Source organism: Diadema antillarum, unplaced genomic scaffold (genome assembly GCF_040938485.1).
Source record: "Diadema antillarum isolate AM-2024a unplaced genomic scaffold, OU_Dant_1.0 scf00000204, whole genome shotgun sequence".
Taxonomy (NCBI): domain Eukaryota; kingdom Metazoa; phylum Echinodermata; class Echinoidea; order Diadematoida; family Diadematidae; genus Diadema; species Diadema antillarum.
Window position 1 is genome coordinate 961,343 of NW_027271093.1, and position 24,981 is coordinate 986,323.

General features: G+C 36.9%; 1 protein-coding gene across 1 annotated transcript; it reads left to right on the forward strand.

Moving 5' to 3' along the window:
* The first annotated feature begins 1,954 nt into the window (after positions 1–1,954).
* LOC139723982 (methylthioribulose-1-phosphate dehydratase-like) lies at positions 1,955–16,852 on the forward strand. Its single transcript, XM_071635181.1, has 8 exons — positions 1,955–2,080; positions 5,230–5,324; positions 6,478–6,526; positions 7,140–7,257; positions 8,684–8,819; positions 10,383–10,443; positions 12,875–12,981; positions 16,380–16,852. The coding sequence occupies exons 1-8, from the start codon at positions 2,060–2,062 to the stop codon at positions 16,483–16,485; spliced, it is 693 nt and encodes a 230-aa protein (XP_071491282.1). The 5' UTR covers positions 1,955–2,059; the 3' UTR covers positions 16,486–16,852.
* Positions 16,853–24,981: the final 8,129 nt, after the last annotated feature.

The following is a 24,981-nucleotide window of genomic DNA, read 5'->3' on the forward strand; positions in this document are numbered from 1 at the left end:
CTAAATTAGTACGAGCGAGTGAGCCGAAATTTGTATATTTCCGCGTCATCATCACGTTTGTTCTTATCTTTTTCTTCTTTTTTTTTTGGATAAATTTTGGCGAGCGAGCACAGCGAGAGAGCCGAAAATTTTTGTATTTCAGCTTACAAAACATGGAATTCTTGTCATTTTTTGCTTATTAAATCTTACAATTCTAATCAAGATATAGTGACGGCCCTATAGATAACGATTTATACCAACAAACTGAGGACTTGAAAAAAAAATGCTCTAAATTAGGTCGCGCGAGTGAGCCAAAATTTGTATATTTCCGCGTCATCATTACGTTTTCATCTTGTTTGATTTGGTTCCCCCCCCCCCCGTATGTTCGAAACCGTTGGCGCCCTCTTTTGATCCAATCGGCGATCGCTTCAGAACGAAAGAAATTGCAGCCGCTGCTTCATGTAACATTTTGCCTGCTAAATATAAAATGACATGTGTGAACACAATACTCTCTAAAAAAAAAAATCGTGTGAAAATATTCACTCTTAAAAGAGTGAATACAAAAAAGGGTGAATTTAGAGTGAAATTGGAGTGAATTTTGAGTGAAAATGTTCATTTTCACTCATTTTGGAGTGACCTCAGGGATCATTCGAAGATTTTGGAGTGATCCCTGAGGTCACTCTAAAACGAGTGAAAATAAACATTTTCACTCAAAATTCACTCCAATTTCACTCTAAATTCACTCTTTTTTTGTATTCACTCTTTTAAGAGTGAATATTTTCACTCGATTTTTTTTAGAGAGTAGACATTTTCATTTTGTCCGCGTCATCATCACGTTTTGTTCTTATCTTTTCTTCTTCTTTTTTTTTTGATAAATCGTGGCGAGCGAACGCAGCGAGCGAGCCGAAAATTTTTGTATTTCTGCTTACAAAACATGGAATTCTTGTCATTTTTTGGTTATTAAATCTTATAATTCTAATCAAGATTATTGTGACGGCCTTATAGATAACGATTTATACCAACAAACTGAGGACTTGAAAAAATACTCTAAATTAGTACGAGCGAGTGAGCCGAAATTTGTATATTTCCGCGTCATCATTACGTTTTGTTCTTATGTTGTTTGATTTGGGTTTTTTGCGCCCCCTCCCCTATGTTCAAAACCGTTGGCGCCCTCTTTTGATCGAAGCGGCGATCGCTTCAGAACGAAAGAAATTGCAGCCGCTGCTCCATGTGACATTTTGCCTGCTAAATATAAAAAATATAAAATGACATGTGTGAACACAATATACATTTCACTTTGTCTGCGTCATCATCACGTTTTGTTCTTATCTTCTTTTTTATAGTATAAATTTTGACGAGCGAGCGCAGCGAGCGAGCCGAAAATTTTTGTATTTCAGCTTACAAAACATGGAATTCTTGTGTGAACGCAATAAATATTGTCATTTTGTCTGCGTCATTATCATGTTTTGTTTTTATCTTGTTTGATTTGGTTTTCTGCCCCCCCCCCCCATTCTCCCTTCCCCCGTTGTTGTTGTTTTTTTTTTTCTTCTTCTTCTTCTCCTTTTTTTTTTTTTTTTTTCGTTTCTTCGTTATTGGCGCCCCCAAGGAGTGGCGCCCGGGGCATGTGCCCCCCTTGCCCCCCCCCCCCCCCCCCCCCCCCCCCAAGATACGCCACTGGGCGGAGGTCTGCGCTCTCACTGAGTCTCAGAGTGCTTTTCTAGTTGCCTTTAATATGTGATCGATGTTGTTGAACAGTTTAAAGGAAGTCGAGTAAAGATTTCCGAAAAACAAAAAATACAATGATCACTGGCATTTAGAGATTATTTATAAGAAGTAGAGAGTATAAGAACTAAGCTCTTTGATTCGCGTTATAGTTTATAAGAAAAAAAAAACCAAACAAACAAATGTATGGTATCCTTGAATTGATAATGATGAAATTCTTCTGTTGAATTTTACTCACGTAGTCTGGTGTAGCATAATCGACGTGTAACGTTACGTGTCTGCTCAGCGTATCATTTGAGGCCAATCTTTTCTCTTCTTTCTAGACCTGCTACATATTGTTTTGTGCAAAATTCACGGAATGGAAGAGAACAATAAAAAGGTAAATATGTTTTACTATTAGCTAAGTACCACCACCTCTTGCCAAAGATCGTAGCGTAGGCGTAGAGACCAACCACGTATGCACGCAAGTCACACACCGCTTAGTCCCACGCCATTCAAAATGATGTTGGGTGACCACAAAATTGATATGAAGAAAATATTTTCATATTTCTGGCAAAATTAAAGAGTGCTTGATTTTTTTTCTTTCAAAAAGCATAGTGAACAATACTACCCTTAACATGTGTGAGTAATAAGTAGAGAGAATTCGTAGTTTTCACGAAAAAAAATAATTAAATTTTGCAGAATGAATGCCCTTGGCCTTGTGCGTCGCTGTTCTTCTTCTTCTTCCAATAAGTATACATCACTCTCAAAGAGTATTGTCGTACTGGGTGCTATAGGTGTGACTACAGGAACAAACATCACATCTGGTGCAAGAAGATAAACTTAATGGTGCAAGTAAAAGAAAACCCTCCTTAGTATGAGGGTTATCGGAGTGTAAGTGGTTTCAAACTGCTCCGAAAGGTCTCGAGAGACGGAGCTGAAACCACAGCTGTGGGAAGGCCATTCCAGATGCAAACAACACTTGGGAAGAAACTGTGTTGATAAGAGAGGATTCTGCAGTGATGTTAAGCTTGCGGAATCCACAAAATATCAAGCAGCAATTTCTCACGTCGGTGAAAATCAAGATCTGAAACTCTAGCGAAAAATATTACTCCGACGACGAGTCTTGGTTTTATATTAAAGGCCTGCACGCTTAGATTGCGGTTGGTAGATGTGAGCGATGCTTCCAGAGTTTGTAACCTTTGCAGCGTCCAAATATCAACATGATCACTATCGCAGTATCACGTACCACTTTCAAAAGTATCAGTCATCACCACATTTTTATCTTGGAAGTTTGGTTTTGTAGACAGCATGCATCTAACAAAGTCTGTTTATCAAACAAAATAGTTCCAGATGGCTTGTCATGAACAGAATCATGTCGATAACAATAATTCATATACTGTATACATCACCGCATTCTGTCTTGGAAGTTTCGTTCTGTCATGCCATGTCTCATGCAAACATAGAAATTGCATATGTGGGACTGAGCCAGGTTGGCTTTTTCACGATGGCTGCACAAGTCTTGATGAACACCCGCGAATCATCCAGAAAAAGATTGTAAAATATGCATCCAGGAATGACAGATTTTCATTCAGAATAGGTCTAGGTGGCCAGTCATTAATATTTTCAATGAGGTTTACTCAAGTTAGTGACTTAAAACATGTAAACAGTGAGAAAATATAAAAAAATTTTGGGAGCACGAGAGAGATGTGTGTTCCCGCGATCACATCCCATAGCCATAGTTTATTGTAAATTTTACTTGTAAATTAAGGGAGTAAACTAGGACGTAGACTTAGTTGTACTTTTCTAGTTGTGTGTAGTCTACATATATAGACACGACACTAGCTTACTAATTGTTCCAAGGAGATGGGGAGGTGATTTTAAGACAGATGTCTTGAGGAATTTTATAACATTCCTCCTCCTGTGTAGGAAAGAATTCCATTAAGCCAGACATATGATATAGTCTCTGTGGAACATGTCCCTGACAATAAAATACAGATTGATCTTTCGGTCAAACCAAGGTCAAGGAGGTACGGCTCCAACTGGTATGAGCTGGTCGCCTAGTAGTACCTCCTTGACGTAAACCTGATGTGACATCATAGACTGAAGTAGTCTTCTCATCCAATGATGGCTGCACAAAAACTTAAAATTTGTAACTTTTTAACAGAGTCAGTGTTGCGCGCGTCCGATATTCCCTAAAAATGATGTGTTCTATTATTACATTGCTGCATTCGCTCCATCCACACATTATTAATTTTGGTGAACATGCCCTTTATATCAGTGCTGCTAGTGTTTGTGTGATCGTGGCAATCACCTCTCTATTCTGGATGAGAACCCTGGTCTGTAGCAATTGCCCCAATGGGCCCCAATGCATTATGAAGCTTGGCATATTTTCAAGCTTTGAACCACTGACTGTAAGTGTATTTAAATGTCCGTATCAGTGTCTACTGTGTTTGCTGTTACAGCTCTGTAACTTGATTGGGGGGGGGGGGGGCATTGATCTCTACACCATGGGTAGTTGAGGTTGTACCCTGACATTCTATTTAGATCTTCTACTCCTCTTGAACCCCAGCTAGATTGTCGCCAGTGTCATCTGCAAAGTGTAGATTTATATTGATCTGCCTCCAATACTGGCAGATCCCTGATGATGCATATTTATACCTCAGGGTTAAAACCCAACACTAACTTTAGTGAAGTGAGAGCATAGTATTAATCATGAGTCAAGCTATCCCCTATTTCATATGTGGGCTAAGATTGATTAAAAAATTTGGACTTTTCATTACAGCCAGCTACATTATTTTGCCTGACCAATTCAGTGCATGAATTCACACCATAAATTACGTAGAGATTTCCAGAAAAGCATGTGCTCCAACTAAGACTGATAAATGTGATGCACATAACTGAGACTCAGAAACAACGCATTTTACTCTGACAAATTAAGTGCAAAAAATGAAAAAAGAATGGCTAAAATCAGTACAGTTTGAAGCAAATACTTGCAATGATTATGTTTTCTTTATTTGTTTATTCTTTGTTTGTCCAAACTTTCTCTCATGACTGTGGGGATTTTTTTGTAATTTGTAGTAAAATGAATGTAATAATCATTGAATGATTTGGTAGTTTTTTTTTCAAAACTAAACAGTATTTCACATACTGTTTGTGTTAGATATGTATACAGTAGTTTAACCACTAACATCTGCATACTGTTTATAGGACATCAATATTGTGAGTGTATTTTGCAAATTCTTATATGAATTTGCAAGTGCTAAATTTACCATTGAGGATCACTTTCATAAAATGCCATAGAAATACCACTTTTTGGAAAGAAAAAGAAAAAGAACATATCTTACCTTGGATACAAAAAAACAATGCAGTAGTGTTACAGGAGGCAGTTTGGTTTTTCCCCCAAGCTGTTAAATTTGCAAAATTTACAAAACTAACAAGTAATAACAATGAAATATACCTCATATGTGACAAATGAAATTGCATTTGTGCAAATTGCAATAAATATAATTAATGCACAACAGCATCTAATTCCATTACATACTCTAGGAACATCCCCGTCAGCTGATTCCAGAGTTACTTGTCCAGTTCTACAATCTAGGATGGGTGACTGGTACTGGAGGGGGCATATCCATCAAACATGGGTAAAGTTTTAAAACACTTTATTTGTCACAGAGAGCTTCCCATCACATCTGCGCACCATTTCATAAAAGATGTTAGGATGACAACTCTTGCTTGGAATGGCAACTTCCCATAGCAACAGCCAATCAGGAAGCTGCATTCTTGTCATTACCATGGCAATTGCCATTCCAGCGAGAGTTGCTATGATATCAACTTTTTATGAAACGGGGCCCTGATTTCTCAGGTTTTATACAAACTAATGCATTTTTTTTTTCAACTAATTCTTAAACACGTATGTTATTTAATGCTTTGAATCCAACTTTTCTTTCATCTTTCGATGAGGATGATATTTTGTTGTGCTATGTAGGTAGAAATGTTGTGTAAATTCCTTATGTAAATGCAATTAAGTTAGATGTTAATTGTACAATATCAAGATGGGATCAATAGTCAGTGCTTTGTCTAATTTTGTTCATACATGTATTTTCATTTCCTGATTTCTCAGGTTTTATACAAACTAATGCATTTTTTTTCAACTAATTCTTAAACACGTATGTTATTTAATGCTTTGAATCCAACTTTTCTTTCATCTTTCGATGAGGATGATATTTTGTTGTGCTATGTAGGTAGAAATGTTGTGTAAATTCCTTATGTAAATGCAATTAAGTTAGATGTTAATTGTACAATATCAAGATGGGATCAATAGTCAGTGCTTTGTCTAATTTTGTTCATACATGTATTTTCATTTCCTGATTTCTCAGGTTTTATACAAACTAATGCATTTTTTTTCAACTAATTCTTAAACACGTATGTTATTTAATGCTTTGAATCCAACTTTTCTTTCATCTTTCGATGAGGATGATATTTTGTTGTGCTATGTAGGTAGAAATGTTGTGTAAATTCCTTATGTAAATGCAATTAAGTTAGATGTTAATTGTACAATATCAAGATGGGATCAATAGTCAGTGCTTTGTTTAATTTTGTTCATACATGTATTTTCATTTCCCAATTTCAACAGATTTATACAATTATATCTAACTCTTATAGAGTTCTTGTACCTGTTTGCTCATGCTTTATGATATTGTACATATCTAACTCAGTAAAGTTTTCAGCTCTATGTTTGTGTACATATAAAATGCCATGAAGGATATAATTTCCCCCTTTCTCTTTTTCTTTCAGAAATGATATTTACATAGCGCCCTCTGGTGTCCAAAAAGAGAGAGTTCAGGTACGTGAAAGATTTTTGCCTCTTTTTTGTCTTTGTTTGAGTTTTTTTTTTTTTTTTTTTTTTTTTTTTTTTTTCAAATCTTCCCAGTATTGAAAGAAAAAAAAAATACTTCTGTTTTGGAACAAGGTCGAGAAATCCCCCAGATAGAATACTGTAGCTGAAGACTTACAGTAAGTCTGAAGCAAAGGCTGACAGGGTGTTTAAAAGTGAATTCCATATTCATCCAAGTATTTGCACAAGAATCTGCAATGGTTTCATTCTTGCTAAAATAGCAGAGTTCTTTCTCTATTTTAGCAGTAAAGTTATTTCATTTCTGTAGTGATAGATAGGTAATGCTGTAAATCATAGCTCTTTCCATTATATACTGATCAATGTTTTCATCAATTTGCATGCCTCTCAGGTATATTGTTGTATATAGGTACGTTGTCTGGTTTGTTTATTGTAGAGATTGACGTGTGTCTGTTTTTGATGAGAGGGTTTTGCTGTGCCCATTTCTAATTTTCTATGACATTTAGAAAAAAATGTGACTATGGGATTAAAACAGTTACTGTCTGTGATACAGTAACTTTTGTGTTGTTTTGCTATATTTTGTTTTGTTTTATGTTGCTTTTAGTCAGAAGACCTCTTTGTGACGAATATTGAAGGCAAGGACATTAGTTTGCCGCCCCCAACCAAGAAGCTCAAGAAGAGCCAATGTACTCCGCTCTTCATGAGTTGTTATACACTAAGAGGTACCTGTTTGGTTGTTCCTTTTTTCTCCTCCAGAGAAACATTATCATCATCAAATTGCAAACTATTATGATAATAGCATCTCTGTCTTTTTCCCATTTTTTCTTACTTCTACTATTACAGCTACTTTTTGTGCTTGTTTTTCATCATTATTATTGTCATCATGTTACGAATATGTTCATGCTATGAATATTATGATGATCAAATCATAAGTAATCATACATTGTATTGATGTTGTCATTGGCACTATTACAAATCCACCTTCCCGGGACTTCTATATGCTGCTTGTGATGGTTCCCTAAAAAGCCTCTACATCCCAAATTCCATTGTTGTTATAATCATTTTTGTCATCAATATCATTACTCCTACAAGTAGTACATAGTAATGACATATGTAGTGTATACATTGTAGTGCTGTCAGTTTTATTCTAATGATGTACCATAATCTTTGTTAACAGCTCTGTCATTGACTTCCTTATTGAAAACTATTTTTGCATATAAGACTCTTTACTGCAATGAGACTGAAAACAATCAGAGCGAAACAAGATAGTAACGCAGTTATGACATCATAAGATAGGGACAAGAGTTGGGCACTTTGATATTCACGATGGTTTGAGTATGGCAATGAGACAACTTACTCAACCTCCCACTTGTCCAGTTTCTACAATAATGATGATAGAAGTCTCTTTTTCAACCTACTTAGAGCATGGTGAGGCATATGCACATGAAACAAATACATGTAGTGTATGATCATATCATGTATAATAACTTCCTATCTGTAACGAATTAGCCATGGTTTCTATATGAAAAGCAGGAGCGTCGATCCACTACCCCCCCTCCCAAAGAAAATATGGGGGGGGGGGGGCAAACATACCATTTGCCCCCCCCCCCCCCATAACTTCCGAGGTGTGGAAATTTTCTTGCTTTATTTGATTCTTTTTTCAAAAAAATGTCCTAATATTTCAACATACGGATGCACCAGATTACTGAATTTCAATTCTGAAAATGCAAAAACTCCCTTCGTGGGAGAGGGGGATACCGCCTCCAACACCCTCCCCCGCTCGGTCCATTCCCATAGACTTAGTACATGTGTACACTTTTAAACTGACAGATTTCCGAATATTTCACCACAAGTGTGCACCAGATGGCTGAATTTCAGATTTGAAAATACACAATTAGATTTTCCCTCGCGTGCGAGGGGGCATATCTAAATCTTGTCCCTCCCCTAGATTTAAAAACAGATCGACGCCCCCGATGAAAGCTAAAAGTACCACTGCATCCTGATTCTGGAGATAGTCGACCCGCGAGTCGACATGTACGAAACTTGATTTATGGCACAAGCCGCCAGAAGTATTACAATTGTGATTATCATATTCTACAAATTGGCGTTGCTGTCTGCTCCTCGGCAACAATTTGCTTCCTTTTGAAGGAGCTGGGGCCTGCATTCACACGCACTCCAAGTACGCAGTCCTGGTGACGTTACTCTCCAAAGGAAAGGAGTTCCGAATTACGCACCAAGAAATGATCAAGGGAATTAAGAAGGAGAGAACAGGTGGATACTACAGGTAATCAACATCATCAATCATCCACGTGTACATATTCGCAAGCACACACACACACACACACACACTCTTATTATACAAGCAATCCTTTGTAGTATTACCCTTAACATATAAAAGTCGATGGAATGTATGCTTGTCATTAAAAAAAAGAATTGTGGAAGTCTCCTTATATTTTCTTGATACTAAATGACGTCAGAAACTGTAGTAGTCGTCGATGATGGCAATACTCAGGGGCGGATCCAGGGAGGACCGCAACCGGCGAACACCCCCCCCCCCTTTATTTTTTGTTGAAACAAAAGAAATAAAAAGAAAAAAATGGGGGAGGGGTACGTGCGCCCCCCATTTAATTTTGTAAACGCGCCCCCTCTTTACGGAATTCCTGGATCCGCCCCTGATACTGGCATTGAATTTTACAAATTCTCAACCTTTTGCTTGATTGTCCAATTTTCTTCAAACTATCATAAAAGTGTCTTCAAATATTGTGCTTTCACTCAATACACATTTGGGTTTTGGTCTCCTTTAAAGTTATGGTATAGTGGTGGATATGAGGATTGAGCTTGTACAATTTTGCAAGATGCTAAGAAACCACTTATGAAATGTTACAGAGCATACCATTATAAGAATTTTAAATTTTATTTGATGAAAATCAGTTTTTAAATGGCTCAGATATCCAAAAACAATGTAAAACAAAGAGATCCTTGTAAAATGGGTCCCACCTTTTATTAGTATTGCTTGTTTTGGATATCTCGGCCATTTCAAAACCAATTTTCATCAAACAAACGTTGAATTCCTCTTGGAATTACATACTCTTTCATATTTCATAAAAGGTTTCTCATGATCTCACAAAAAAAAAGTTAGAAACCTGAAGCCAGGTTTCAACCAAAACTACATTGTATACCATCCCTTTAAAGGAGAATTAAACATGTGGATTTTGTGAAGGCAGCAATATCAGTTGAACTTGTCAACAAAGTTCGACGAAAATCGCACAATCCGGTTAAAAGTAAATGTGTAATAATGACGATGATGAATATGATAATGGTAATGATAATAACAATAACAATAATGATAATAATAATAATAATAATAATGATAATAATAATGATAATAATGATAATAAAGTTGAACACGTCAACGAAGTTCGACGAAAATCGGACAATCCGGTCAAAAGTAAATGTGTAATGATAATGGTGATGATGAATATATTAGTGGTAATAATAATGATAATAATTTTGATAATAATAATAATAATAAGTATGATAATAGTAATGTAATATGAACATTTGTAATGCGCAGGTTTCCATCAGGAATAGATGCTCATAGTGCAGAGAAAGGCTGAAAGAAAATAATTAGCAATCTTTTGGGCGTGCATTTTTTAACGGTTTTTGGTTATAACAGAAAATTCTCGCGGTCCCAACTATTGTATCTCGTTATAACATGGTTCGCTTGTATATAGGCATATTATTTAGAAGCAACGACAATATTCCTCGAGGGATAGAGATGAATGTTCTTGTAGGTCTTATAGCCATTTATAATTATCATCTATATTTTGTTCTTGGCATTTTGCAGATACGACGAGGAGCTGGTTGTACCGATCGTGGAGAACACGCCGTTTGAAAGGGATTTAAAGGTACGGTTTAACAGCGCTTTTCAGACACATCGAGTTACAGTTTTTTCATGCGACGTATTGATATGAGACAATTCAGAAACAACCTCCCAATATACGATATTAATCGTATGGCAGCATCAGATCTCGTGCACTTTCATGTTTCATTAAAAGTTCATTAATACGTGTCAGTCTCTCCCTTGCGCATTCCGAACTTTCGGCTTTGCACAGCGGGTTTTTTTGTTTTGTTTTTTCCTTTCTTTCTTTCTTTCTTTCTTTCTTTCTTTCTTTCTTTCTTTCTTTCTTTCTTTCTTTCTTGCTTTCATGACGTTGGCTCATTTTGGAAGTTCGCGCTATTAACCCTAGCGCAAGCTGCGGATGACCCTTGCCTGTAGGCCTGCTTTAATACACGACATATTGAACTGAGACTACTAGAGCATTTAGACACGAATTTATTATAGTATGTCGTATGAATATAAATATCCGGGCGTTCAGACACATAAAAACACCCTTTGTCCATACGAGAACTCTCCCGTGGGATCTTCCCCATATATCAAGTGATGGAAACAGGGCTCTGTTTCACTAACATTGAAAATGCTTTGAGCCAAGCAATGAACCCAAAATTGAGAGAGATTCAAATCAGATCTAGTCAGGAAGGATACACAGACATTCAAGATGTATTCTAGAGCGTGCAAGGTGGGCGCAAGATATTAATCCCAAAATGGCTTATTGAGACAATAAAATAACATCTGAGGACTGATTAATCCCAAAGTTGTCCCTAAGATCTGTTGAATTGAACAAAGGATTGATTTTAGTGCTTAGTGAAACACCACCCTGCTTTGCTTTATGTTTCATTCTTCTGTCGGGCCCTGGGAATTTGGTTCCTCTGTCTTTCCGAGGAAGAACCATACTTTCGGGGATTTTCAAACTCCGATGACGAATCTGAAAAGAAGTACTGTATAGGCAGTCCGACCTCTGATCTCCTATCCGGCCTCCCTTTATCCGGATCATTCTATTATCCGGATGCGATCTCTGCGTGATTTCTTTTTTAAATCTAATAATTATGGGAAAAGGAAGATTTCAAGCTCAAACAAAGTTCCCACACAAACTCACATAGATTACATGTTGTTCTCAACATAATCAGTATACAATGTACATTAATATCTAATTTTTATCTAAATAGCATGTACGTTGGTACTACCCCGAAATTGCCGCCAGACCGTGGACAGAAAACTAAAACTTTTTATTAAATCAGGGCACGGACCAGGCGATCGTCCTTCGGCAGCTGCGTGTATCAAACATTGAGTCTCCAATATCCGGCCAAATCCCTTATCCGAATTAGCGCCGGTCCCGTCATGTCTGGATAGGAGAGGTTGGACTGTATTGAGAAGTCTTCGGTGGTAGTCCAGTGATCTCGTCTGGTTAGTGGAGGTCACACTTTGAAGGCCATTACTCAAAGTGCCCACCTTATCAATAAGCTTTCACATATTTTAGGTGCACTAAAGGGAGAAAAAAATAATGTATACCAAAAGCCCTGAATGAATAGGTATCAAAGTGTCTTCTCACTTTAATAGAATGGCATTGCCTGGGGATTATCTACAATCGCAATACAAAAGACCTTAGCCATTTCATCCACTCATAAAGGGCGGCCTTTGCTCTTTGAACCAGGTTTATACCGGTACGAGAGGTTGGAAGTGGTGGAGCGACATATTGTGCTCGGTACACATGAGAAATGTCTGTATATCATTTTACAAATAAGTATGTGTAAACATACAATTATTATTGGTATTATTATTATTATTATTATTATTATTATTATTATTATTATTATCATTATTATTGTTCTTATCATCATCATCATCATTATTATTGGTAGTAGTAGCAAAACAGTAGTAGGCTCCTATCAATTTTAGTGTTAGCATTTATAACGTTAATATTAGTATTAGTACAGTGACTGATATAAATGCCATTGTTGTCACTATTATAGTCATAATTCATCTTCTGCCTGTGACCGTTTCATGGTGACTGGACTCGTCTATAATGCTTTATGATAAAACAGCATCAGGTCTTGTCATATGTAGCGTAATTAAATTCTTAACATGTCTGAAATTTGCTATATAAAAACTAATTAATGTTATTATCGTCATTGTTGTCATATCATATTGTCATAATGATAATTAAAATAATAACCATATCAATAATATTATTCATAACGACAATAATAATAGTAATAATAATATTCTTATCATCATTACTATTTTTGTTATTAGTATTATGTTTATTATTATTATTATTATTATTATTATCATTATCATTATCATTATTATTATTATTATTATTATCATTATCATTATTATTATTATTATTATTACTACTATTATTATTATTATTATTGTTATCATCATCATCATCATCATCATTGTCATTACTGTCATATCTGCCTTTTCTCTCCCAGGGTTCATTAGAGAAGGCAATGGAAGAGTATCCAGACACATGCGCGGTTCTCGTTAGACGGCACGGCGTTTACGTGTGGGGAGAAACGTGGCAAAAGGCAAAGACAATGTAATTGACGATATCTCTCCCCCCCCCCCCCCCCATGTACTACTCATATTCGCCCATATTTGCAATGCATTGCACGCTGTTGATTTAATGAACACGATAGTAACGAAATTCGCGATACAACGAAGCAAAAATTCAGGACCTAAAATCATTATGTACTTTATGAAACCGCCAGTCCGGAGGACTTCATTATAACGAAAGTCGCTTGTATGTGCGCTCTCATAATCAAGAATTTTTTTTGAACAAGAGTTCCTCAAACAAGGGCGGATCCAGGAATTCCGTAAAGGGGAGGCGACTTTGCAAAATTAAAGGGGAGGCGCACCCCCCCCCCCGTTTGTTTCTTTTCATTTCTTTTGTTTATACAAAAAAAAATCCCCTCTGGACCCGCCACTGTTAAAGGTAGTACTTTGACAAGAAAACTGAATGAATTACTAGTAGATTTAGACGTTATCCTCCGTATCATTCCATTTAAAAGTTTTGTTTTTGAGACGGAGAAAAACTAAATCTCATTACACTTAAATCTCATACACAATAGTGTGCCAGGGATTTTGTATAGTGAGAAAAACGTCATGGGGTTTTCTTTGCCAAACAACACTCAAAGAGAAGTTTGTGTTACACAACCTATACCGTATGTCCCCCCCCCCCCCCCAAAAAAAAAAAAAAAAAATACAGCTGGACCCTCCGCATTGATATTAAAACTAGAAATGTTGCTACGGCGACTGGTATGCCTCCGCCATAACGCATTGTTCTCCTTATAGGTCTTTAGTACAATGTCTTGACAATGTGTGATAACAGTTCCACATAATTGGCAAAATATTAAAATGACAGGTTTGCCAAAAATGTGCTGAATGTTCACTTTCCTAGATCTAGGTTCAATTGGATGAATGATTAAAATGTCAGAGTGCACATATTTGGGGAATTGAGGATTTTTACTGGACTTTCGACCCTTTTATAAGTTTATGCATTGAGTGATTTTCAAGGTATGGAGAAAAAGTGTAATTTCGGTATCAAATGGTAAAATATTAATATCTAAACCTGACCTTTGACCTTTGACCTCAAAGTTCCAAAGAGAATCACTGTTAGGTAGAACATGCATAAATATATAAGGTTCATGATGATATCTGGAGTTACTTTCAAGATATGGAGGAAGAAGTGCAATTTGACCTTTGACCTTTTGGCAAGAAACTTCCCACAGATTATATATTGGGCAATACATGCACATATCAAGTTTAAAAAAAAAAAGTCCTTCAGGCATTGCATAGATATGACGGAAGTAGTGACATTTTGAGGAGTTGACCTTGACCTTTTACCCCCCCCCGACCTTTGCCCCAGACCCCCAACTTCCTTATAGATAATCACTGCCCGTCAGTACATGCGTATATACTAAGTTCCACGAAGATACCTTGAACCATTTGCGAGATATGGAGAAAAACATGAAATTTCAACCTTTTGACTTGACCCTTGACCTTTGACCTTTGACCTCGTGACTCAAAACTATCTCTGGAGAATCTTAATGAGATTTGGTAGTTCATATATAGGCCCTGCACTAAGTTTCAAGAAAATACCTTCAGGCATTGCATGGATATGGGGGTAATAGTGAAATTTTGAGCATTTGACCTTGACCTTTTGCCCTTTGACCTTGAGCATGTGCACCTTAAAGTTGATAGGCACAACTTCACCCACTCATACATATACATGCCTAGTTTCATTAAGATACCTCAAACGGTTTTTTAGTTACGCTGTCCACAAAATTGATTACGGACGGAAGGACGGACGGACGGACGGACGGATAACCTGAAAACATTATGCCTCCGGCACCACTTCGTGGCGGAGGCATGAAAAAAATAGTGAATCAATCTAAATACAAATTCAGGGTATGAAACTATAACTCGTTGCCCACATCTTACAGAAAATCCCATTCGATATGCTTCAGTGGTCAAAGAGAAATGAGGAGTTTTGTAGAGGACGTCAGAAATCTTTTCCCTCCAAGTTCTGTCTATTGTATTCCCACACAAGAGCATCGAAGTGCTAAACTTGGATGAATCAGACTCATGACATGCTTTACAACAATCCACATTTCTCTGTGACTGCTTAACCGAATTGAATGGGGTTTTCTGCAAAATAGAGCTAAGATGTCGTATTTTAGGACTCTGAAGTAGCATTTAAACAGTTTAATCATATTGGGTGTTATCAATGCGAAAGTATGATTGTTGTTTTTTTTTGGGGGGGGGGGGGTGGGGGGGGGAGGGACATACTGTATAGCCTGGAATGTTTCCGTGTTTTCATACTGGCATTGCTCCAGTGTCTGCGCTGCACAGTGGTCCTTCTTAGCATCGCGTGTTTTGAACATTGAAACTATCTTCACATTGTCAACCAGTTGAAGCAGAAGTGGAGTCCCATTCAAAGCATTTCGTAGCGTCCGGGGTAGCGTATGCATAATGATTAAATTTGCGGTTCTATCCGTGTAATAGAAGCAAATTTCAAAGCTTTAAGTATCAGCACTTGCATTAAATCAAGGCATTGTTTTGATCCAAGTACACATATAATAATATCAAGAGATTCTCTGCTCTGTGGAGTGGTCCTTTTGAGCATGGTATGTTTTGAAACTGTATCTACAATTGTCAACCGGTCGAAACAGAAGAGCTGTCTCACTTCAAGTATTTCGTAGCGTATACATAATGATTTGCGGTTCGATCCATGCATGTAACCTTTGAAACAATTTACAAAGCTTGAAGTACTGTTTCAACACTTTCATTGAATCAAGGCATTGTGTAGATCCAAGTACAAATACATGTACAATGATAGCGAGGGATTCTCTGCTCTGTGGAGTAGTCCTTTTGAGCATGGTATGTTTTGAAACTATCTACAAATTGTTAACAGAATATCAGTCCCACTTAAAACATTTCGTAACGTATACATCATGATTTGCGGTTCTATCCATGCATGTAACAGAAGCAAATTACAAAGCTTGAAGTATCAACACTTGCATTAAATCAAGGCATTGTGTAGATCCAAGTACACATATGATAATATCAAGAGATTCTCTGCTCTGTGGAGTAGTCCTTTTGAGCATGGTATGTTTTGAAAGTAACTATGTATATAATTCTGTTTATTTTGCTATCACATTCATATTATGATTGTGTAAATTAATTTATTTCTTTTGGTAGTAGAAATAATGATGACTGAAAATGTTAAATCTTTCTTATTCGCATAGTCCCAGTGTAACTCCACTCTTCAAGTTACTTTATTTGCACAGATACATGTGAATATTCAAAACTATGTGAACATTAACATGTTTGCTGCAGGGAATGTAGAGTTTGAAAGAGCAGGAATCCTTAAGGTGCATGCCAAAAGGGTTAAATCTCAACTTTCATCAAATACCTCTCACTTTTCCATGACAGGTGCGAGTGCTATGATTACCTGTTCGAGATGGCCGTCATGATGAAACAGCTAGGACTGGACCCTGCGAAAGCGCCGAGTGGACCAGAGGGGGGTATTGTAGGGTAGCGGGTGACTTGTGGGTGTCATCCCGTAAGACCGACACCCATGAGTCCTACAGCCCACGAGTCCTACAGCCCACGAGTTCGACACTAGGCAAATAAAGCCCATGAGACCGACACTAGGTAAAAACAGCCTACGAGTTCGACAGATACAACATGGGGTTTAATGTGTCGGCCTCGTGGGCCTTGTTTGCTTAGTTTCGAATTCATGGTCTGTATGACTCATGGGCTGTATAAGTTGTAGGCTGTATGACTCGTGGGTGTCGCTCTCATGATGTGCACCCTTGTGAGGGGGTGAGGGGGAGAGAAAGTGCCTATTGAAGGGGAAGGTGGCAATAGACAGGATGGCTTCGAGTTTTATAGACACTCAACATTTAACGTTAATAGTCGGGTTTACTGATGTCTGATACCATTGGCAGCTGTATCGGAATTTTCATGGAATATTCTTGCATTTACTCTAATTAGTACATTGAAGAGTTTGTTCGCAAAAACCGATAAGTCCATTTTTGAAGATTTTGAAGTACGGTCTCTGTCATAAAGTACAAAATAATACCTTTTAAATGATAAATTGGTCACTACATATAAATGTACATTTTTGAAGTTATTGTCAAAAGAAGCAGAAATTTTCTTATTATTCTCTTTATTTTTCTTGACCTTTAATCGCAAATATCTCCATTTGACAAATATGGACTTATCGGTTTTTGGAAACAAACTCTTCAGTCATGTATGTGTTCGTGCCAAAGACTGGTGATATTATTTATGTAATGTACCACAAGGATTTGAATCAGACGTCGTCCATCAGTTTCATTATACATTATGAAATGGGTTCAAGAATGTAGCCAAGTGGAAACGCTGAAATGAGTCACGTGTGCTTGTATTAATTTCTCACTAACGTTACATGCACGGCCTGACGTCACAATGTTTACACTAGCAGTGCGCACTCAATCAGTTGTTACAAGTGCGTCGCGCGCTACTATACGCGCTGGCAATCCTGTAAACAACTTCTAGTTTGGGCTGCCGGCTGGCCTTCCTTGTGTGCATGCATAACATGTGTGGCGTACGTATACTCTTATACGTACAGTACTTATATGTGCGGGATTTCCGAGTGCGACGTGCGTAAGTGTTTGGGCCCACAAAGGTACGTGAAAAATGCTGTTACAGTGTTAGTTTTCGACCCATTTAATAAAACAAATGATGCACAGCTAGATTATTTTGTGGCGTTAGTGGAGATGCAGCTCACTCTCGGGTATTTACAATGTAGTGCAACATGCACTCGGCTTCGCCTCGTGCATGTTTCACAATTGTAAATACCCTCGAGTGCGCTACATCTCCACTAACGCACTCTATCCTGTGCATCATTTATATACTATATAACAACTGTACATGTATTTCTATTGCTCTCCCTGAAATTCCAAAAATCTTCCACAGCCCTGATAGGTAATTTTTTAACCTGAAGCCAATATCATAATGCAAGGAATAATCTTGCGCTTACTGTAAGTAGTATACCGTGCAATCCCATTATAACGAACACGGTTACAACGAAGTAAAAATTCAGGCCTCAACATTATCCGCTCTAATTTTTTTATATTGTTTATTTGTTCGATTGTAACAAAATTTTGATATAACGAAAGAAACTGCCGGTCCCGAGGACTTCATTATAACGGGAGTCGACTGTACATGTAAACGTTCTTACAGAAGACTGTTAAAACTGATTATTTGCACACCATGAGGGATTTCTGCCATAGATATTATTTATTATGAAAACAGTGAAATGTAAAGATTGTTTGCTCATTGTTTTATCAAGTGAAATCGAGGTAAAGTCATGAATATCACGCAGAATAGTGGAGAGATAGAAAGATTCAATTACACAGTAAACCTCGCGTATAAGTCGACCTCGTACAAGAAGAAAAATTGGCTAGGTCGAAGAAAATTCTCCCAGGATTGATATAAAAACGTGTTAATGCTACTGTGTAGTTTGAAATTCAAGTGAGTTGAATAAGTCGATGTTGACTGTACTTGTTTGTGGTTGGAATTTGAGTGTACATGTGTGCTGCAATATTCCAGGTTCACGTCACATCGTACAATCTATTTCAGTGCAATCTTATTGCACTTACATCATATTATGTGCCTCATTATTATGAGTATTTACTCTGTAAGATAACAGGCTTACCTAAATTGGCAACTCTGCATTATGTGGTGATGGATGCCTTGAGCGTCGTAACCATGGTGACGGCGGAAGACTGTAAGTTTTAAATGCTTGTGTGTTTATGTCTGTTCATTCCAGCGTGTACAGTAAACTTATTTTTAAGCAAAGTCCCGGAGTCCCTGAGTCTTCTTCTTGTTGTTATTGTTGTTGTTGTTGTTGTTTGATTGTTTGATTGTTGTTGGGTGTTTTGTTTTTTGTTTTTTGTAGGAGGAGGAATTACTGTACATGCATTATGTTTCATCAACATTTGCAGATATTGCTTTGTATATGCTATCTTGTAAGAGGGCTAATTTTACAGAATTTAAAAAAAAAAGATCGGGTGATGTTCTCAAATTTGGGCCGATAAAGACACATTTACAGCATGTCCAGCGTAATTCCTTGAAATTTACATAACTTTCGAATTATTAAGAATAATGCCTCTTCGAATCATTTAAGTAAGGAGGACAAAATCGTGTGATTCATTCTGTCAAAGAGACCTCTAATTTTTGCAAGCAAAATAAATATTTGCTATACACCTGTAGTTTGATACATGTACAATATGTATTTCTTATTACGTATGTACTTTTTTGTTGTTTAGTTCTGGAATGTTTTTATTGTGGACGCTGGATAGAGAGGAACTTAAGGGATGGTATCGTATTGACGGAGCTGAGAATTTAGCTTTTAACTTTTTTGCGATATACTTGGAAATCACTTCAAGAAATGTTGGGAAGCATACAACTCTAAGAGGAATTCAAACTTAATTTGATAAAAGTTGGTTTTGAAGTGGCTGAGATATCCAAAAACAGAGTAAAACGAAACGATTCTAATAAAAAGTGAGCCCCACTTTTTATTAGGGTTGCTTGTTCTGGATATCTCGGCCATTTCAAAACCAATTTTCATCAAACAAACTTTGAATTCCTCTTAGAATTATATGCTCTTTCATATTTCATAAGATTTTTCTCATTACCACAAGAAAAAATGTTGCAAACCTCAAGACCCATCTCAACCGAAACTGTATCACGTGACCCTTTTATTTCGTGCGTGTGTGCGTGTTTGAGGTTTGAGTGTGTGTATTATCGTAAGTTTGTCAGGTAAGTACTGTATACATCAAAGGCCAATGACATTTACGATGTAAATGGTAATAACAAAAACTCGGTTTAAGTTGGTTCCAAGAAAATAATTGCCCTATATCTAGTTTGAATATACCATAAGACTCCACTGTGTTTTGATCTTAGCAGTACATTTTACTGTAATTATACACCTGTACTGAAACTGAGTATAGTGGAACATAACTATACGGTATAACAGATCCATCTGATAACAAAATGATTCTACAGGTCCTCTAGTGCTTCTTTGCTTTTATACTTTGATACGTGTACAGTGGGGAAACCTGATACAGTCAAAAATGACAGTGTACTCCTCTAACGAAATTCTAGTTACAACGAAGTAGCGATGCAGTTCCCCAAATCTTAATGTACTTTACTGTTGGGATATAAAGAAATTCCGATATGACGGAAGAAAACCGCTTGTCCCGAGGACTTCTTTATCACGGGAGTCCACTGTTTGATAATTATGAGGTAATTATATAGTTTTCAAGTGCTCGATATATCCTGAGAGTATTTCACCAAGCGTTTTGTCAGATTTTCTTTTCTGACAAATTTGCTCACAACCAATATCAGATGCAAGGATTTCAGTAGCTTAAAACAATTGTCGAGAAAAAAAAAATCGACAAAGCGCTTGATGAAATGCCCCCATGTTCCTCTGTACTAACTATTGTCGAAACCTTGGCCATATAGCACAGTAATCTAAAGTTAGGCCTTTTCCTCATCAGAGATTTGGTACATGTATCATAACCCATTGATATACACGTAATACATGGCACATTCGATTCCGATCCGATCTGAGGGGCGTGATTAACCCTTTCTGCGCCGACGAGTCAGATGCACAAATTTCACATACATTCCTATGGATAGGTAATTATTGTGGCACACATGAGGTTAAGAATCAGTATGAGATAGCACCTTTAAACGATGCTCGCATTCAATAAAATAATGATACTCTTGCGTTGATTTTTTTTTTTTTTTTTTTGGAAACTGATTGACAGATTGCCCTACATTGCCGTAAATAAGAATTATTTTTTGTTTAGTGGTAGCCATGATAAAAATTATGCATGCATGCCCATGACTTTTTTTTCTTTTCATCAGTGTTAATGTACAGCGTACTAAAACACTGATTAATTCGGTGCTTATTAATGCGTCGATGTATAGGGCAATTTGTCAATTAGTCGCGATGTTCGCATATTTCAAATAGATAGAGTGACCCAATATAATGTCTTTATCATGTTTATTGGGACTTTATACGTGTCCATTGTTTCCACTTCCTCATTTTGTCGCATAGAACGTGTAGTATATCATTTGGCTCATTATTTATGAAACAAGAGAAATGAGGCAATTTTGAGACACAAAGGTAAGTATGTTGGGCAGCGGTAAACTACAATCACTGACAATATCCCTCTGAAAAGGGGTGAGCATTACACGAGATTACAAATCTTTCAGTCTTCTTTTATGCAGTGGAAACTCGATATGAAATACTTGATGTAACGAACTTATTTCTCCGGTCCCAAATGGATTTATTTCCTTTGTTTTTTCTTGTTTATACTGACTAATGATATAACAAAATATCTGATATGAAGGACAAATTGTTTTGGTCCCAAGAATCTTGTTATACTGAGTTTCCACTGTAGCTCAGAATTAACAAAGCTGCTTGAAAAGTGAAATAAAGTAAACGATATGATTCGTTTTATATGACTATCACTCTTGTTTACAGTATACAACATGTCTATTCATGTACGTAATTAGGGTCAAATAGTTCATGAGTTATATAGGTATATTTCTATGTTACATTATCCCTGAGAGGTGTTGTGCCCATTTTTTTTTTTTTAAATATAGATCCTTAAGATTTCGTCTCATTGTGATTAGTTAAGAGCATGCATGAGTACAATGTACTACAATATATTTTCATTGCCAGAACGGCACTTTGCTACGTATCCAAGCTGTGTATTTTTATGCCTCCGCCACGAAGTGGTGCCGGAGGCATTATGTTTTCGGGTTGTCCGTCCGTCCGTACGTCCGTACGTCTGTACGTACGTCCGTACGTCCATCCGTACGTCCGTACGTCCGTCCGCTTTCGTTTACGCGATAACTTGAGTAATATTTACTGGAATTTTACCAAACTTGGTCCAAGTATCTAGTATGATGGGGCAATGATTTGATTAGATTTTGGGTGAAATTGGCTAAAGGTCAAAGGTCAAAGGTCAAGGTCAAATCATGAAATAGCATCCGTTTACGCGATAACTCAAGACTGGATGGAGCAAATTTCACCAAACTTTGTTGGAGGATGATTTATGATGGGACAATTACTTGATTAGTTTTTCAGTGAAATCGGACAGAGGTCAAAGGTCAAAGATCAAGGTCAAATCCTAAAATTTATCTGTTTACGTGATAACTCAAAACTGGATGAAGCAGCTTTCACCAAACTTGGTCCAAGGATGATGTATGATGGGACAATTAGTTGAGTAGATTTTAGTGACATTGGCAAGAGGTCAAAGGTCAAAAGGTCACGGTCAAATGCTAAAAATGTTGCTATTTCCCCCATATCTATGCAATGCCCGCAGTTATTTTCTTGAAACTTAGTGTAGACATGTACTACTGCGTAAAGATTCTCCAGAGAGAGTTTCATGTCATAAGGTCAAAGGTCAAAAGGTCAAAGGTTAGTTGAAAATGTTGCAATATCACTTCTCTCGCAAGTGGTTCAATGTATCTTCATGGAACTTGGTACATATGCATGTACTGACTGGCAGGGATTATCTAGGGAATTTAGGGGTCATGGGTCAATAGTCAGGGGGTCAAAGGTCAAGGTCAACTCCTCAAAATGTTATTATTTCCCTCATATACTAGTTTATGCAATGATTGCATTATTAGTTTTAAAATTCAATATATGTACATGTATTGCTTAATGGAGATTCTCTTGGAAATTTTCAGCCAGACGGTCAAAGGTCAAAGGTTAAGGGTCAAAGGTCAGGTTTAAATTTAAAAAAAAGATATATTTTGTACTGTAATTACACTCTTTCTTCATACCTTGGAAATTATACTCAATGCATAAACTTATAATAGGGTCGGTCAGAAGTCAAGTAAAAATTTTCAATTCCCCAAATATGTGTACCTGCACTCTTTAATAGACAATTATAGCAAACCCAGATCATGGAAAGGGAACATTCAAGATATTTCTGACAAACCTGTCATTTCGATATTTTGCCAGTTATGTGAAACTGTCATCACACATTGTGAAGACATTGTACTATACACCTATTGGGAGAATCATGCATTATGGCGGAGGCATCAGTCGCCATAGCGACATTTCTAGTTTTATTATGTCTTTGCTTGATTATGATTTTTAATTTGTACAACTCTTCTTTAATGTGCATGGAAAAATGACGTTAAAAACGTTGTGATTGTACAATCAAAGGGTGATCAAAGATTCTCTGAATCGTTGTTGAAATACAAGCGTCATCCCAGTTAACTGCCTATCCGTAAAATAGACACAGAATAAAGTCCATACACTCATGAATATTTCTTTTTTAAAAGAATTCTGTCTATTTTCTTGTGCAATTGTAAAATCATATCTAGAAATAAAGATATAAGAAGACATGCATAACAATCATGGTTTCACACTTTAAGCAAACTGTCCACTCTCAGTTTGGGAAACAATTTATTCAGCAAATGTCAAAATGAAAAAGATAAATGGTTGAGACTGGCTTGTCCTGTGCAGAAGGAAAAAATGGCAAGGGCTGATTAAAACAGATATGGCACGTGATATTATAACAAGCGATTTCCAACGGTGTACAAGTCCTCTATGACCATGATGACACTACAACTGTACTTGTATTCGAACATGTCTTGTATACTACAAGCTGGAAATACACTTGCACCACACAAAATGCCAAAATTCAAGATTGCCTTTGTTTTCCACAAGTGGGCCTATAATAATGTCTCACTTCTGCTCAGCTAATATACGATTGATTGGAGGATTATCAATATGCCGATCATTCATCGATGGCCATTGTTGTTTCAGTCGTTACTTTAAAAATAACGATAATAATGGTCATGCACGTCGTTATTCATAAAAATAACAATTACAAGCAACGACAAGGGTCATGTCATTATTGTAGTCACCAATATCTGATCATGGCCCTTTGGAAAACTTAATCATGGACCAAGCCTGCATGCTTGGAATGAAAATGTATGTGAAATTCAAGCAATAAATGTGGCATATGAAAGTGTGGACACAAAAATATACAATGATATTGGAAGCACACGTTTTGCAGTTCTGTTTTTCGGATGTACAGCTGTATTTACATCAATAGTTATTATACAGGAAATCAAAGACTTTTAAATTACTGAACATTCCACGTGTGTGTCCGTGTGTGACAGTGAGAGACAGAAAACTAGACAAAGAGATAGATAGATAGATAGATAGATAGATAGATAGATAGATAGATAGAAAGAAAGATGTAGCTATAGGTAGATAGATATTAGTTGTCGAATGATTTTCCACTAGTTGATCAATAGCCCTACATATAGCCTCTTTTCCTTTGTAATACAACTTGCTGTTTTCAGCTAAGAGTGAGTCTTTCACAATAAAAATGTTTAATTTTTTTTTTAATGATTTATAATCCTCACGGCAATCCGATATATGATGATGATACGAATAGGAAAGTGTTAGTAGATAACGTTTCCTCGCAAATTTCCTTGATGTATAAATGCATGATGGCCCACTTCATTTCAGAACACGACTCTGAGAATACGGTCACCAACTTTCGGAAACGATTGCCGTGATTGGAAAAAAACATTTGCAGAAGTGGATCGTTTCAGAAAAATCACATCAAAGATAATTATAGACACCACTGAGATAGAGATGGAAGAATTCAATTGTCTCTCGCATGGCTCTGCTTTTGAAAAGAGAGATTTTCACTCACTTGATTCGAAAATCGGTAACGAGAATGACGACGGAAAGGAATAGTGGCGCATTAAAGGCAAGAATTAGGCAGGACGCACAAAAAAAAAATACATATCTATCGAGCGTCGAAGAGGTGTTCACAAGTTTCATTCTGAACGAAAGTTGTTCACGTCACAACGTTATTGCAATATAGAGGAAAACACATGTCCTGATGAGAGTGGCAAGTTAGTGTATAATGTATCTCATCATAACAACTATTCTTCGCTAGCAAAATGCGAATACTTCTTAAAGAGTACTTTCCCC

What these genes read in the sequence shown, in the direction of transcription:
- LOC139723982 (XM_071635181.1), top strand. Translation starts at nt 2,060, where the DNA reads ATGGAAGAGAACAATAAAAAG. An exon ending in GGCATATCCATCAAACATGG is followed by an intron (nt 5,325 to 6,477) that starts GTAAAGTTTTAA and finishes TTTTTCTTTCAG; the next exon opens with AAATGATATTTACATAGCGC. An exon ending in CGTTTGAAAGGGATTTAAAG is followed by an intron (nt 10,444 to 12,874) that starts GTACGGTTTAAC and finishes TTTCTCTCCCAG; the next exon opens with GGTTCATTAGAGAAGGCAAT.